At 41.1% G+C, this 14,693-nt stretch overlaps 1 protein-coding gene across 5 annotated transcripts in view; it reads left to right on the top strand.

The window, feature by feature from the left end:
• The window catches only part of pkp4 (plakophilin 4), a 142,602-nt gene that overhangs the window by 33,646 nt on the left and 94,263 nt on the right, over positions 1 to 14,693 (top strand). Inside the window, exon 1 of one of the 5 annotated variants that reach the window (XM_041807005.1) lies at positions 793 to 958. The exons of the other annotated variants lie outside the window; for them this stretch is intronic. Within the exon in view, the coding sequence (XP_041662939.1) occupies positions 944 to 958 (15 nt within the window). The 5' untranslated portion in view covers positions 793 to 943. Of the gene's footprint in view, positions 1 to 792; positions 959 to 14,693 lie in introns of those variants that run through there. 5 annotated transcript variants of the gene reach the window in all.

The raw sequence follows: 14,693 nt of genomic DNA, 5'->3' as shown, positions 1-14,693 counted from the left end.
ACTTGTAATTTCTCCACGTGTGGGACGATGAAAAGACTTTTTGTTTACAGCAGCACTGTGGTTGGAATTGACTGCCTACTTTTTTGTTTTTTGTAAACTTTAATTGGAAAAGGCTCGACTTGAAGCTATTAGCTGTTTGCAGCCTGCAGTCACGGCCCAGCTTGCATCAGTGACCGAGGAGGAAGATCATTTCTTGCAGGGGTTTGTGAGCTTGTGGAGGGACATGCACTCTGACTCACTCCATCTATGCCTTTGTGATTCATCATTCACTCTCCTTTCCTCTCTGGCCTTGTTCCAGCTCTGCATATTCCTGGGAATCAAACACAGGGCAAACCAGGCTGCAAGATTTCGCTCTTATTAATCATGTTAATACCTTCTGGTATCATCTTTTTGTCTTGAGTGACATTTCAGTTAAGCTATGCTTGGAGATGAATTAAAATTTTTAGGTGGTGTTATTAACAATTCGCTCGAGGAAATCCCATTAAGGCTTACCACTGGAAAGGGTTGTATTGTTTACTTGAGTGAGGAAGGAAGGAAGGAAGGAGGTAGCACCTGTCGATGTCACTTCCTTCCCAAGAGTATTCCTCAGTGGCTCGTCCGGTTAGAGCAGATATCCAGGCGAGCAGGAAGAGTGAGTACAGCCTGCCTGAGCTGTTGCTTTTAGAGCGACATGCCTCAGAGGGGATTCCTGCTAAAGACTCCAGACTGGAAAATGACCGTTCTCCTCGGTGTTTAGCCGTGTTGGAGAGGCAAATCATAGGGTGAGTGTGAGTTTAAAAAAATGGAGGAGGTCAGAGTATAGGCTAGTGTGAGAGTGTTTTTTGCATGAGGTTTTCCTGTGATTGTTGAGAAGCAGTCCTTCGAGGGATCCTTCTCTCTGTCGGTGTAAACATGCCAGTCCGCTGTGTTGTAGCTGTGGTCGTGGTTGGGGCTGGGGCATAGGATGACTGGCCGCTTGGTAAGTGTTTACACTTTGCCTCTCCGGTCTTCTCATTGGCTGATTCGCCTCATTTGTCTTTTTGCTCCTTTCATTCCCTTTGCCTCTCTTAACAAACTTCTGTGTCTGTCCCTGCAGCTGCACAGGCTCTTCACAGATGCCCAAACAAGGGCAGATTCACCAACGTGCCATATTTCTCCCTGTGTGTTCATTTGCTTGGGCTCATTGTCCCTTTTTCTTTGCTTTGACAGTGAACAAGCCCGCTTCTTTTGCCATTAATTTGAGGATTTGATTCTGTCGTGCTGCAGTTCTTGGTTATTAGTGTCCTGTCTTTGCTCTGTGCCTCTTTAATAGCACTGATCCACCATCTGGAAGACACAGCTATAATGGTTTATTACAGACCCCATTTAAGCCTCTAAATGTCAATGTTTTTCTTTCTGCACATTGCGATTTACTTTGAAGAACCACTGTACTATTTTTCAAGTCTGACTCAGACATTTAAGCTCAAAGTATGTTGTAATTTAGAATTAACTTTAAAAATTCCCACTTATTCCATATATAACATCTCATTAAAATTTAATTCAGCCAAAGGAGCTGTTTCAAGGATTATCTAAGACCTACTTTTTTATCTGCTTCATCTTAAGAGTAATTGAAGCTTTGGGAGGCTGTGGCACTCATTCAGATGGATTGTCCTCAGTGTGGATTATTCTGCATTCACTAATCTACTCTCTTTTGTGCTAATGCATTTTATTTTTAAAGATGACAAAGTGTGTGGTAGTAATCAGGAAGATGACGATGTCCCTTCATCTGCTTGTATTTTTGTCTATTTGTATGCAGTTGCAGCGAGCAACAGTCGTTGAAACAAACCTGTGCATCAGAATTACGAGAAACAAGCAAAAGCAACTTATGCAACTTCTTAGGATCTGAAATTTGGTTTTATTGCTCTGTGTCTTTTTAACCAGTGGGTGAAATAAGCAGAACATTTCTTTTTTCCCCTCTCTCTGAGGCCTGACTTCTTCGTCGCTGAATCACTCTTCCACTAAGCCCGCTGTGGCCTCATCTAACTGGGCCTGATCAGGGACCATAACAGGGTGGATCCTTCAAGGCACCGGCACACTCCATCGAAAGTGCTTATCCGATGCTCGAAAAGCTTTAGAAACCCCCTCCCTTGATACCCTTTGTTGCAATCCAATTTTCACACCCACTTCATGCTGTGATTGGCCCGGTGTGTAGGGGAGAGAAAGTCAACAGGGTTTGAACTTCTCTCAGAAACTCTTTTTCAATCAAGGCTCTTCTTGCACTCCTTGTGGAACAACTAAGGGAAGCACTATAAATAACTCCCATAGAAGATGACTATATGTACTACAATTTTAAATCTTTTTCATCATTTTTTCCTGTCCAGCCCACCTTTAGGTTGGGTTGTGTCTGAAACAGCTGAAGCATCAACATAATGATTAGGGCTGGGCAATTATTTGCAAATGAGATTAAATTGCAATATTGCATGCTGCAATTTACAAATCACAGATGTTGCAATATTGCTTTAACTTGAAAAATGTCAAAACATCAGTTTAATGCATTTAATTTTTTGCAGCAGAGATTTTATGCACATTTTGCAAACATTCCAGTTGTTATTCTTTTAGAATGGTTTACAAAAATTGGCCTTTTAATGTTTTATGTACGTTTTTCTTAATTAAAACGAGTGATATAAAAACAATAATTCCCATTCAATAAAACAGTTAATGTCAAATTTGCAATATTAGCAACAATGATTGCAAATTTGACATCAGCTGTTTTATTGAATATATTTCTTTAATCGTTCTGCCCTTGTTTGTTCGATCTTAAATTGACGAAGCTTGGTGTTAGTTCACAGAAGTCATGCCCCAGGCCGCGACTGGCTGATAGCCAGCTGACACCAATTATCGCCTCCCAGCTCCCACAGCCAATCACAGCTCTTTCAACGCAGCGGCCCATTTAAATATACAACTCACTAATGCCTGCTTGCATCAATGCTGATACATCAGGCTGCTGCTGGCCCATACTCATACACAGACATTGCCTCTGAGCTATCATCTGTTGACTTTGTCTTTTGTTCAAAATTGTCAAGGCAACCACTGTAGATGTACCAACACGCAACAGGTGTTTAGTGTCCAGCTTCCTTGCAGCAGAGGAGCTGGGGTGGAGGAGGGTCTCAGAAAACAGCTTGCAAAGGGAGCAGCGAAGCTTAGGATGGCAAGAGCAGCTTATATGGCAGTTAGAGGTGGGAATCTTTAGGCACCTCACGATTTACTTATTATTGATTATTGATGCATTCTGATGCACTTGTTTTTTTTTTGTTACTTTTTTTTTTTTACTTTTCTGTTGTTCTCACTGTGTCAAACATATTAAAACATTACATTTGTGTTTAGAAAAAAAAGAGATAAATTAAAGTTCCACTATCCTCTATTGGAAGATTTGTATAAACTGGAAATTTACAATTAAACTGAACCAAAAGTAGCAGTATCCTTCCCCTTTAACATTTCTGAAATTACAAACATAAAAATGTCCGTTTTCACAGATGAACAACTGGCAATCTAAACCTTTCTGTAACACGCTGCATGTCAGAGTTCTTCCTTTTTGTTCCTGCCATTCCACATTAGTATTAGTATTACATATTTAAATAATTGTCGACTATTAGACATTTATAAATTGATTTAGAATCTTACACCTCCACATCACGATGCATCTAAGAATCGATTTTTTTCTCCCACCGCTAGTGAGTGCAATCAGCCACTAGTATTCAGAGCAAATCAGCTGGCTGTCAGCTGGTGAGGGCTTGCGTAAGATCAGCTGATCTTGGCACTTGACTCTGTGGCCTGCCTGAACTAAAGCTATATGCTCAATTTGTCAACGTTTAAAAAAACCCATAAAGGGATCTTGATATCTATGAATAATTCAAATGTGTTAATATATTATAGTAGAAAGTCCTGCATGGTGCTAATGATGAGGCAAAGTGATCTAACAGTGTTTATTATGTACTGGGCTGAGTCATATCACTAGTGATGACGTTCATGAGCAAACTCCTTGGACTCCTGTGTTAAAGCATATGGATGAAAGCTAATATGGGCGGTACTATACAGCAGCCTCTCTCAGCAATAGATCCAACAGCCTTTTAAATCAAGCCAAATTTCGATTTTAAAACAAATATACGGGCGCATTCAGGTTGTCTTGTAAGGGAGCCTGTGGCCCCCACTGAGCACAGGCATCAATGAGTGTGAGGTCAGGTCTTTAAAGAGCATTGTATTGATCACTCTGCCCTCATCTCTGCCTCCTACTGCAGCTCCCAGGAGAGGAATAGCTGCAAGAACAGGGGGGCCCTTTACTTGAGTCAACTTTGATTTTATCCTCTCCAAGCACTCCTTAATGTACACATACGTCTACAGTGGCTCGCCTATTTTAGTCATGTTTGTGTTACAGCATCAGCGGACTGGGGGAACAGAAGCAGTGGGAGGGATGTAGGTGATGATGAGGCTGCTGCTGCTTCATGACAACTCACATGTTGAAAAAACCTCTTTTTGTACAATTGACATTTTATTTGTCAGGCAGTTATTCTGAGCTTGTGGCATTAAAAGCCTCAGACAGGGACATAGGAGAGAGTCAGTCGACTCTTCATCGCTGTTGTGGAGAGATTTTTCCCTCAACCTAAATGTTATTTTCTGCTAAACTTCTTTCAATTTGAAGCGCAATAGAGCAAATCATTTCCAGTATCAAGTTTGAAGTTTCTCAGGCTGTGCAGGCACTCCAATGTGCTCCTCTTCCTCCTTCATTATGAGGCTTTACCCTTGGAGTAATGCTGTTATTAGCTGTGCCTCAGCATGCTTATATGTACCACACTGCTGGCCTAATAGGCACACTGCACTATGGTGTTTTGACACACAGCCACCCAGAAAACACCACAGTGGAAATTTCCCACTTTGTCGGAGGGTCATTAGTCTCCCTAGAAAACTGGAGTTGCACTCTGTGACCCTTTTTTTAAAGGGGACATATTTAACCCTTTTAAGGCAAGTTTATATCGGTCTTAGATGTCCCCAAAACATGCCAGTGGAGTTTGTTGCTGAAAAAAACACTCCAGTGTTGGATTTTTTCATGTCTAAAACAGCTCTGTTTCAGCCCTGCTCAGAATGAGCTGTTTCTGTGTCTGTGGCTTTAAATGTTACTGAGCTGTCTGACTCTGCCCTTGACTCCGCCTCTCTCAGGAAATGGATGTGGCTTAATGGATGTGGCTGTCCTGATCCTAGCTGAGAGGAGCATCAGGAGAGGAGGGCAGAACTTTCTTCCGAGCGAACCTGGGGGCGGGGCTAACTCCCCACATGAAATCATGAGGGGAAAATCTGAGAACCGCTTGTTTCTGCACATTCTGAAAGGTGAAAAAGGAGAGAGGGGGAGGGAATGGATTTTTCTGGTACTTGAGGGGATTGTGGACAGGGAAGGGGCACATATTTTTGTTAGAAAAGCCTGGAAAATGATTTTTGCATAATATGTCCCCTTTAAATCAGAATCCGTTCCAGGCGGACTCCATGAGCTGACCTTGCTTTGAATGATACAGCTTCAGCTCCTTCTTAAAACCTTCATGAGCTTGCTGAAATATTGCCCACTTGAGATACCAGCGCAAGCTTCTGTCAAGTTTTAATGAAGCGAAAGTCATCTTTGTCTGAGCGACCCAGCTTAAGGAGTTAACAGTTGGGGTCAGGTCAAAGCGTCAAGGCGGTGGTTACACCATTATGCATTTCCATGCCAGGAGCACAGCAGGAAGGTTGAATCCTCTCTGCAGGCGATAGTGTCTTTTCCACCTCCATAGGCGAAATAAGGACTCTAATTACAATCGACTGGTGATTCTCTTCACTCCTCAGGGTCTTATCTGCCCTCCTCTCCTTTCTGCTGCTGCTGTTGTGACACAGGCAAGGAGAAATCTAGAGGCATAAGCATTCTGGCCTCGATTATAGTCATAAAAATGGAAGCGTGGCTCCAAGCAATTACCCCATGGGGAAGCAGAACAAGCACAAGAGGGGGAGACGCATCCAGAAGGGAGTGATACAGGTGAAGGAGAGTGCTCAGATATAAAACAGAAAGACAAAACGCTCACATGTGAAGGGGGGGTGGGGGGCTCAGAGGCTGGTGAATAAAGGGAAGAGGACAAAAAGTGGGAGCATGATGGAGAGAAGCAGAGTCAGAGAGGCTGTCACCTGTGAGTGGTTCTCTAAAGCGCTGTGGCAGGGGGCTGTCAGGGCTGTGGAAAACAGAAAAAAAGACAGAAAAGAGGAAGAGGAGATAATCTGCACCCAATGTGACATGATGTCAAAGTGCCTGGCACAGTGCTGTCGTTTTGAACCCGAGCCCTTAGAGATCCCGCTGCAGCTAGCCTGCTAATACTCATCACCATCACTGTCATCATCATCACTGTTACTATAATCATTGCTACTGTCAATAGCACTCACAGAGGAGCTGGTCATCTGGGAGCAGGAGAAGCACGGTAAATGTTGCTGGGTTGTCCTTGGAAAGGCACTGCGAAGTTTAAGGAGCTGAATTGCCAGTCAGGTTTTTTCGTCCCTGCATCTTCGTCTGCCCAAACAGATGAGGACTGATCCTAAAGTAATCGCACTAGTCACTGCAGTCTTTGTTCACTACACCAGCCCACAGATTGACAGTCCCTAGATTGCTTACTCTCCTCATTTTAGCCTGGAGCAATGTTCTTTTAGTCTGACACGACGCCATTGATCTCTCAGTGGAATTGTATGTTCTCACGTCTGCGTGAATAGCACAGGCTGTGTGATTGCACCGCTGCTGCATTTTTTTGTCCCAATCGAGGAGATATAGACTGCCCCTGTGAATTACTCTCAATTACTGCCTCTATGCCTGAGCGTTTTTATCAACAGCATCACGTAAGAGCTTTAGTTACGGTTCAGAAGCAACAACCGCAGGTCTAATACAAAACTTACATCAGCAGAACTGTTTCATGAAGGAAAAAATATATTAGATTTAAAGATGATGAGTGGGACTTTTTGAGGAAGTATTTTGCTGCAGCAGTTGGAAAAGTGGAGACAAGGGGCACAGAATTCTATTCAAATAGTCATTAATTTAAAAAAAGATATCCATTACACCACGTTAGAAATTATTATGAAAATTAAATTTTTTCTGATTTTCCTAAATATTCAATGCAAATGACAGTCAGTATAATTTTCAAGTCATTAACTGATTAAACAGACCTCCCAATAATTTTTTTTTTTCAAAACTAAAAAACTCTAAATGCACTGTTCCAAATTATTATGCACAACAGAGTTTCAAACATTTTATAGGCTGTAAAGAAATGAAAATGGTCATTTGTTGAATTTGCAGCATTAGGAGGTCATATTTACTGAAATCAAAGCTGCAGTTTTGATGTGAACTGCCTCCCACTCTCATAGATCTTTAGCTTGAGGATGCTCCAAAGGTTCTCAACAGGGTTGAGGTCAGGGGAGGATGAGGTCCGCACCATAGGTTTCTCTCCTTTTATGCCCATAGCAGCCAGTGCTATTCTTTTGCAGCATGAGATGGTGTATTGTCATGAAGATATTTATGCTACAGAAGGCACAGTTTTTCTTTTTGTAACATGGAAGAAAGTGGTCAGTCAGAAACTCTATATACTTTGCCAAGGTCATTTTCACACCTTCAGGGACCCTAAAGGGGCCTACCAGCTCTCTCCCCATGATTCTGGCCAAAAACATGACTCCACCTCCTCCTTGCTGATGTTACAGCTTTGTTGGGACATGGTGGCCAACCACCACCAATCCAGTACTCCATCCATCCATCTGGACCATCCAGGGTTGCACAACACTCATCAGTAAACAGAGCAGGGACACGGAGAGAGGTTGTTATTTCCTGATTGTTTCTCAGCAGTCACGTTCTGAAGAAGTTAGAAACTTAAGCCGGGTATAAACTGTGTGATTTCAAGCTGACCGTACAACGGTTGTGGCAGAACGACATCTCATACTGTGCAACTGAATCGTTTACGACGCATGACCACGAGTTGTGTGCTCACACTGTGAGACTGAAGTCAGGACAGACTGTGACAGACACCCATGGAGTTTCCTTTTTAAAAACTCTCAGGGACTGAGGGTGAAGTGTTTCCAGTCATATTCTCTCTCTCCCTCTCCCGCTACCTCTCTCTGTCTCACACACATAAACAGCATTCCCTCTGTGCCAGCTGCAGGTCCGCAGGTAGGAGTATTTCCTGCTCGTTTATTTACTTTGTCATAGCGGGGGTGGAGGGGCATCAGAAAGTCATTCTAGCCATTGTCATGGTAATTTAGGACGTAGTCTGACAGTTTACAAAGGAAAACAATCCCTCAAAGTTGTTTATTCTGCTCGCGTTTCTGCTCTCACTGTGAAGTATCTGGAGTCATACAACCAAAATATCAAACATGCCAGAAATCCTCCCAACTAGTTGGGAGCAGGTCATACGGTCATAGTCGGGCTGTGGTCGGCCGTCGTACCCCCTGTACACAGCACGAGAAAACAACGCCCGATCCAACTGAGAGTCGCATGACTCCAAATTTGTGGCTGAATCGCAGGATAATCCTTAAAAGTTTTGTACAAACACCGACACCCATAAAATGACTGAAGTACGAAAAAAGTGGATATTACAGACGGAGAGCAAAATCATCTTTGCAGATGATGTCAAGCCACATGACACCCTCCAGGTGGGGGGGGGGGTGATTTCTGCATAGGTAAACCAACTGTTGAAAGTGTGTAAATTAAAACATTCTTAAATAGATTTTGTGTTCCAGGAGAACATGTTAATTGCTGCGGTTCTGAAACAGGTATCAATATTGTTTCATTTTAACTGGTATTGATATATTGGAATTTAAAATAATGGTACTATGACAGTTCTATACCAAATAACTGTCAGTGACTTTCAATCTGTATGAGACAGATGTTTGCCACATAAAAGTCAGATATAATGTGCCTTAGAGGTAAAGTTTGATTTCCAAAAAGAAATTTAGAGAGAAGAAATGAGGGTATTGCTGCACAGAACTTATAAATTTAAATTACAGCAAATGATGCCACATAATCCCTGTTCCACTTGAACTACTTATGGCACATAAATTGTGCTTTTAAAGTGTAATTATGGTTGCCTCGCTGTGAATGCTAATGAGGCTGAAATGCAAAGGCATTTACTCTACCACTTGCCTCTGTAAAAGGCCTGCATGTGCCTTATGTTTGACAAGATTACCTGTGCTGTCACAGAAAGTCAAGAGAAGCTCTCCTTAACAATTCAGATACATGAGCCAAGACTTTATTTGACTGTATGAACACAAAAATGGGCCAGTCCTCATGACAAAATTGATTGTGTGGGAGAAAATCCTCCAAACACATTTTAAAATGTTGGATCTGCTCACGAGTGCTGACAGGATTCTCTCCCACTCCCCCTCTCCTAAAGTCAATCCTCTCTGTCTTTATTATTGACAGTCATTCTTTTGTTGTCAATCTCTTTTGCTGCCGCGGTTGCCAATGTGGATGATAGCTCCTTTAATAGCATTCAGCACACAAATGACAGTTTCTTTAATGACATTTCAATTATTGAGCCAAATCGTAACTTGTGTGCAATGTTCCAATTTATCAAACAATGTTCTCCAGGGTCTTACTCATCTGTGTCAGCAGCATGTTTTATCTGAAATGTCAGTTACAAAAAATTATTTTTGAAGTGATGATGTCAGGAGAAGAGTCATGACTAGAGCTTTTTTTAATTCAGCTACTCCAACAAACACTTTATCATGTGTGTGGTTCAGCTTTGAATTGCAATGTTTGCTGAAGCTAAATTTAGAATTTTTTTCAAAGTTACAGGAGAGAAATACTTTTAAACAAGGGATTTAAATATGTATTGGAGGCTCTTGAGTAAAGGAATCATGTTTTGCAATGAAATAAAAGAGATGAAGTATATGCAGTGAGAATATTTGTGATCTTTTCAGGTTAGCCTTGTGTGATCTTTCATTTAACCCTTTATGACCCACCAAAGAACAAGTCTGCAAGAGCATATCTTTACATTTTTACATGCTGTAGTGCCGTTTTTTGTGTATTTGAATTGGCTATACATTGATACAGGCCTTAGAACCCAAATTTTAATGATATATACAGTGCTTAACAAATTTATTAGACCACCTGTCATATTTGTCCCAAAGACCATCCAGCATCATGAAATGCATACTCTTTCATTTTCAGTCAGCTCTCCACGTTTTACTATTTTGAACAGGAATGAGGGATTTCAAACTGAATTCACCCAAATTTGAGCCGGCTCACTGGGCTTCTCTGAGAAGTCAGAAATTAATCAAGCATAACATTCAACCACTAAAACTAATTTTTCTGTTCAGGAATCTAGCATGCTGTTAATTTAGGGCAGCTGTGGCATAAACCTTACTTTGGTTAGGGTTAGAGTAGTCTAATAAATTTGTTAAGCACTGTATACGATAAGTCCGTAGTAACAAATGAAATTGCTCAAAAGTGCAAAAAACCACAAGAAAAATGAAAAGCTTTTTTCTTTTTTTTTTTACACATTTTCCTAAATACAGAGATGCCATAGCTGTATCCCTCAAAATTATGATTGTAAAGTAGTTGCACAAGATTATGCAATCGACCAAAAAATATTTTGAGTATGGTCATAACTTCATTTTTGAAATCCACCTATCTTTATAAATGAAATTGGTTTTCGTTGGTTTTAAAGGGTTAACAGGGGTAGCTAAAAGTGAATCAGATCTGCACCAGGAAACCCCAGGATTGACAAAGAAAATTTAGTGATGATATTATCTTGTCAAATTCTAGGCCTGTGGGATAAGATTGTCAAAATCTTCATTACTTGGGTACTTTTCAAAACCATCCATCCATCCATCGCAGAGGGGCTGGAGCCTATCCCAGCTGTCTTTGGGCGAGAGGCGGGGTGCATCCTGGACTGGTCGGAAGTCAGTCATACAGGGACGGACAACCAGGCACTCTCACACTCATACCTACTGCCAGTTTAGAGTCATCAATTAACCGAACTAGCATGTTTTTGGCGATGGGAGGAAGCCGGAGTACCGGGATAGAACCACCGCATGGATGGGGAGAATATGCAAACTCCGCACAGAAACGCCCTGACCAGGAAACAATCCAGAAACCTTTTTGCTATGAGGCAACAGCGCTAATCCCTGCACCGCTGTGCAGATTTCAAAACCATGTGTTGTTAAATGAAACTGTCTCAGTTATTTTGTTTAAAGAAATAATAGAATGGAAATGTTCCAGAACTTTAGACAATTATATCAATTTACTAAGAAAAGTGAGAAATTTAGAGAAAATTCAGGTAGCCCCCGCTCTGTGGGGGGTGTTCAGTCCCAGACTGTGGAGATGGGGGATTGCCACTGAATCTCATCTCGATATCTCTCTGAATTGAGATTGCCTCCAATGATGGCAAGCCTTGTTTTAGGTCAGTAGCACGAGAGTCAATAGTAACAGCAGATTAAGCTGTCTGGCATTGGCAGAGAAGATTTGGCAAATTTTTCATGGATGCAACCCACATACTCAGCTCTGCTGCTCATCCCACAAATGCATGCTCCTTACAAATGTGGCACCATTTAAGCTGATAAGCTGTTAATTACAGACAAAATAGGACAATATTTAAAGCTAATATTAACAGCCTATAGAGGAAGATATTCAAAGCAAAGATATGGGAAGTTAAAGTTCAAGTTAAAATCCTGCTTTCTTGTCAGCCTTTGTTCAGAACAGTAAAGCAGTACATTAATTTTATCAGGACACAAGAATTAAACAAAATCTTTTGTTCCTCCTGCGGAAATGATGTTCTTCTGTAATATTTTCCTCATTATCTGTGCTTAAAAGATATCCCACATTTCTGTATGTTGCTTCTTGTGTCATTATCTTTTACAGTTATTAAAGCTCCAGTGCAGCTGCGAGTGCAAAAGCAATTTCCTTCTTTCTGATTCACCTATAGCTAAGCCTGCAGCTGTACACTCTCCTACCTCAGCAGGCCACTTCACTGTATTCTTTCATGCCATCTCTATTCTTCGAGGTTATTATAATTCTGCAGCCAGTTTCCTCAAACCCCAGTATTTTAACAAGGTGACTTTGTGGCAGTTTTTCTAAGTAATTGCACGGCGTGGTTCCTTCAGGTCTGGTCACACAGCCTGTTCAGAGGACTGCTTCTCTTCGCTCACACCTCAGGCCTGCTTTTCTGTCCCTGCTGCTGCAGAAATCCTTTAACCTCTGCTGTCATACTCCCACTGTGCAGCATTGTCAGGCTCTCATCGGCAAGGGTCTGCCACACTGCAGAGAGGATGCAGGCCTGTCAAGCCTCATTGCCACTTAATAAACAAAGATGTTTCTGTTAGATTCTAATCTTTGATCATGAGGAAATCTGCCAGTCTGTGCTACTAATGCAAAATGAATCTGAGCTTCTAAAATGAACACGGAGCCCTTTAATTTAAGGCCTGAACCAAAATCAGCACAATCTAAACAGACTCTACGACTGGCTCAGATTGGCTGCACTGCTGGAACAAGAATTATTAAGGATAAGATCTCTGGCCTTAATTAATAGCTGGATTAGAACACCAACTACTAAGGCTTGGGTATAAATTAATATGATTTATACCTCACAGTTATTATTCTGACATAGAAAGGAGGGTGCTGTCACATAGAATATTCAAGCACAATTTCACACATCACTAGAAGTGCATCACATTATCATTATTCATCATGCTGAATATGTGGCATTTATGATTCTACAGGTTTCTTGTTTTACATACAGCAGGTGAAATGATGCATCTGTTGAGTTATTGGATTGTGAACACTTTAAATCCCAGCATGCTTTCCTGTCAGACATAATGGTTAGAAACATGGAAAACATTATTATTATTTCAATCAAAAACATCTTAACAGGCCAAGTTTAGGAGCCCTTCTTTGATATCACCCTCACAATTCTTGCATCCATTGAACTTGTGAGTTTTTGGACAGTTTCTGCTTGAATTTCTCTACAAGATGTCAGAATAGCCACTTAGAGCTGCTGTTTTGATGCATAAGCATGAGAAGGTGCATTGTCATGCATGAAGATCATTTTGCTACAGAAGGCACGGTTCTTCTTTTTGTACCATAGGAGAAAGTGGTCAGTCAGAAACTCTATATACTTTGCTGAGGTCATTTTCACACCTTCAGGGATCCTAAAGGGGCCTACCAGCTCTCTCCTCATGATTCCAGCCCAAAACATGACTCCGCCCCCTCCTTGCTGACGTTACAGCCTTGTTGGGACAGGAGGCCATCCAGCAACCATCCACTACTCCTCCATCTGGACCATCCAGGGTTGCACGGCACTCATCAGTAAACAAGACTGTTTGAAAATGAGTCTTCATGTATTTCTGGGCCCACTGCAGCCGTTTCTGCTTGTGAGCATTGGTTTGGGGTGGCTGAATAGTAGGTTTATAAACGACTGCAAGTCTCTGGAGGATCCTACACCTTGAGGTTGGTGGGACTCCAGAGGCACCAGCAGCTTCCCTGTTTGCTGCTTTGTAATGGCATTTTAGCAGCTGCTCTCTTAATCCGATGAATTTGTCTAGCCTTAATTTGCTCGAACCCGTCTGTGCTCTGAATCAGCCACAAATTTCTCACACTTAAGTTTTCCTGAAATATGTCATGTTTTCATACCTTGTCTAAGACATTGCACTATTTGAGGCTTTTGAGCAGCAGAGAGATCCTTCCTCTTTCCCATATTGCTGAAACCTGTGGCCTGCTTAATAGTGTGGAACGTCCTTCTTAAGTAGTTTTCCTTTAATTGGGCTCACCTGGTAAACTAATGACCACAGGTGTCTGAGATTGATTTCAGTGGTCCAAAGAGTCCTGAGACACAATACCATCCATGAGTTTAACTGAAAAACACAAAATTGAATGTTTATGACACTAAAATCAAATTTGCATAATAGTTTTGATTTGTAATTTCATACAAAACAACATTTCACCTACACATGTGCTAGTTGTATCAACCGCATCTATCCTCCAATATTATCTGTCTGAGGGCTGCAAGAGAAATGTTTGGTGTTTTTTAGGGTTATATCATTTAAATGAAGAAATTAATCGGTTGCACTGATTGTTAACTTGAAAATTCATCTTTAAAATCATCTTTTAAAACAGAACAGTGATAAAATCATGATGTGACAAGCTTCATCAACCAACTATTGAGGTGGATGTTTGATATAGAATGTGGATTTATAGAAAATCCCTTGAAAATTCTAACAGGCAGCAGTTTGAATAAGATTATCCTCTTCTTCAACAGAAGATGCCTATTCTTGATTAATCTTCACCGAAGGCCCTAAACCAGCACTTAAATACATTGCATGCACATTAAAATGTATTGGATCATTTATTCTTCTTCCCAACAATTGGAATTTATAACCATGGATGCTGCTGTTTCTACCGTTGTCTAATTGAAGGAAAGACAGAGAGAAACAACAATTCAGAAGTGTGATGGCAGACCAATTATTGAAAAAAATGTTTGAAATTCTTGTATTACAGAGAGCTGCTTATTACTTCATAGACGCTGTTCCATCTTGTTTGAAGAGCCCAGCTTGATTGGCAGCTTTTTTTTATTTAACACAGTGTAAGCAGCTTTTTTTTTTTTTTTTTGAGAATTTCCCTTGTCCTACTGGCTTATGAAGAAATAAGAAAGTTAACTTTTTGAACAGCTAGTTAATAAAAAAGGAAAAGTATTTTTTCA

The sequence above is a fragment of the Cheilinus undulatus genome, linkage group 15 (assembly GCF_018320785.1).
Source record: "Cheilinus undulatus linkage group 15, ASM1832078v1, whole genome shotgun sequence".
In the NCBI taxonomy this organism is placed as follows: Eukaryota; Metazoa; Chordata; class Actinopteri; order Labriformes; family Labridae; genus Cheilinus; species Cheilinus undulatus.
This window is presented reverse-complemented; position numbering and strand designations above follow the sequence as displayed.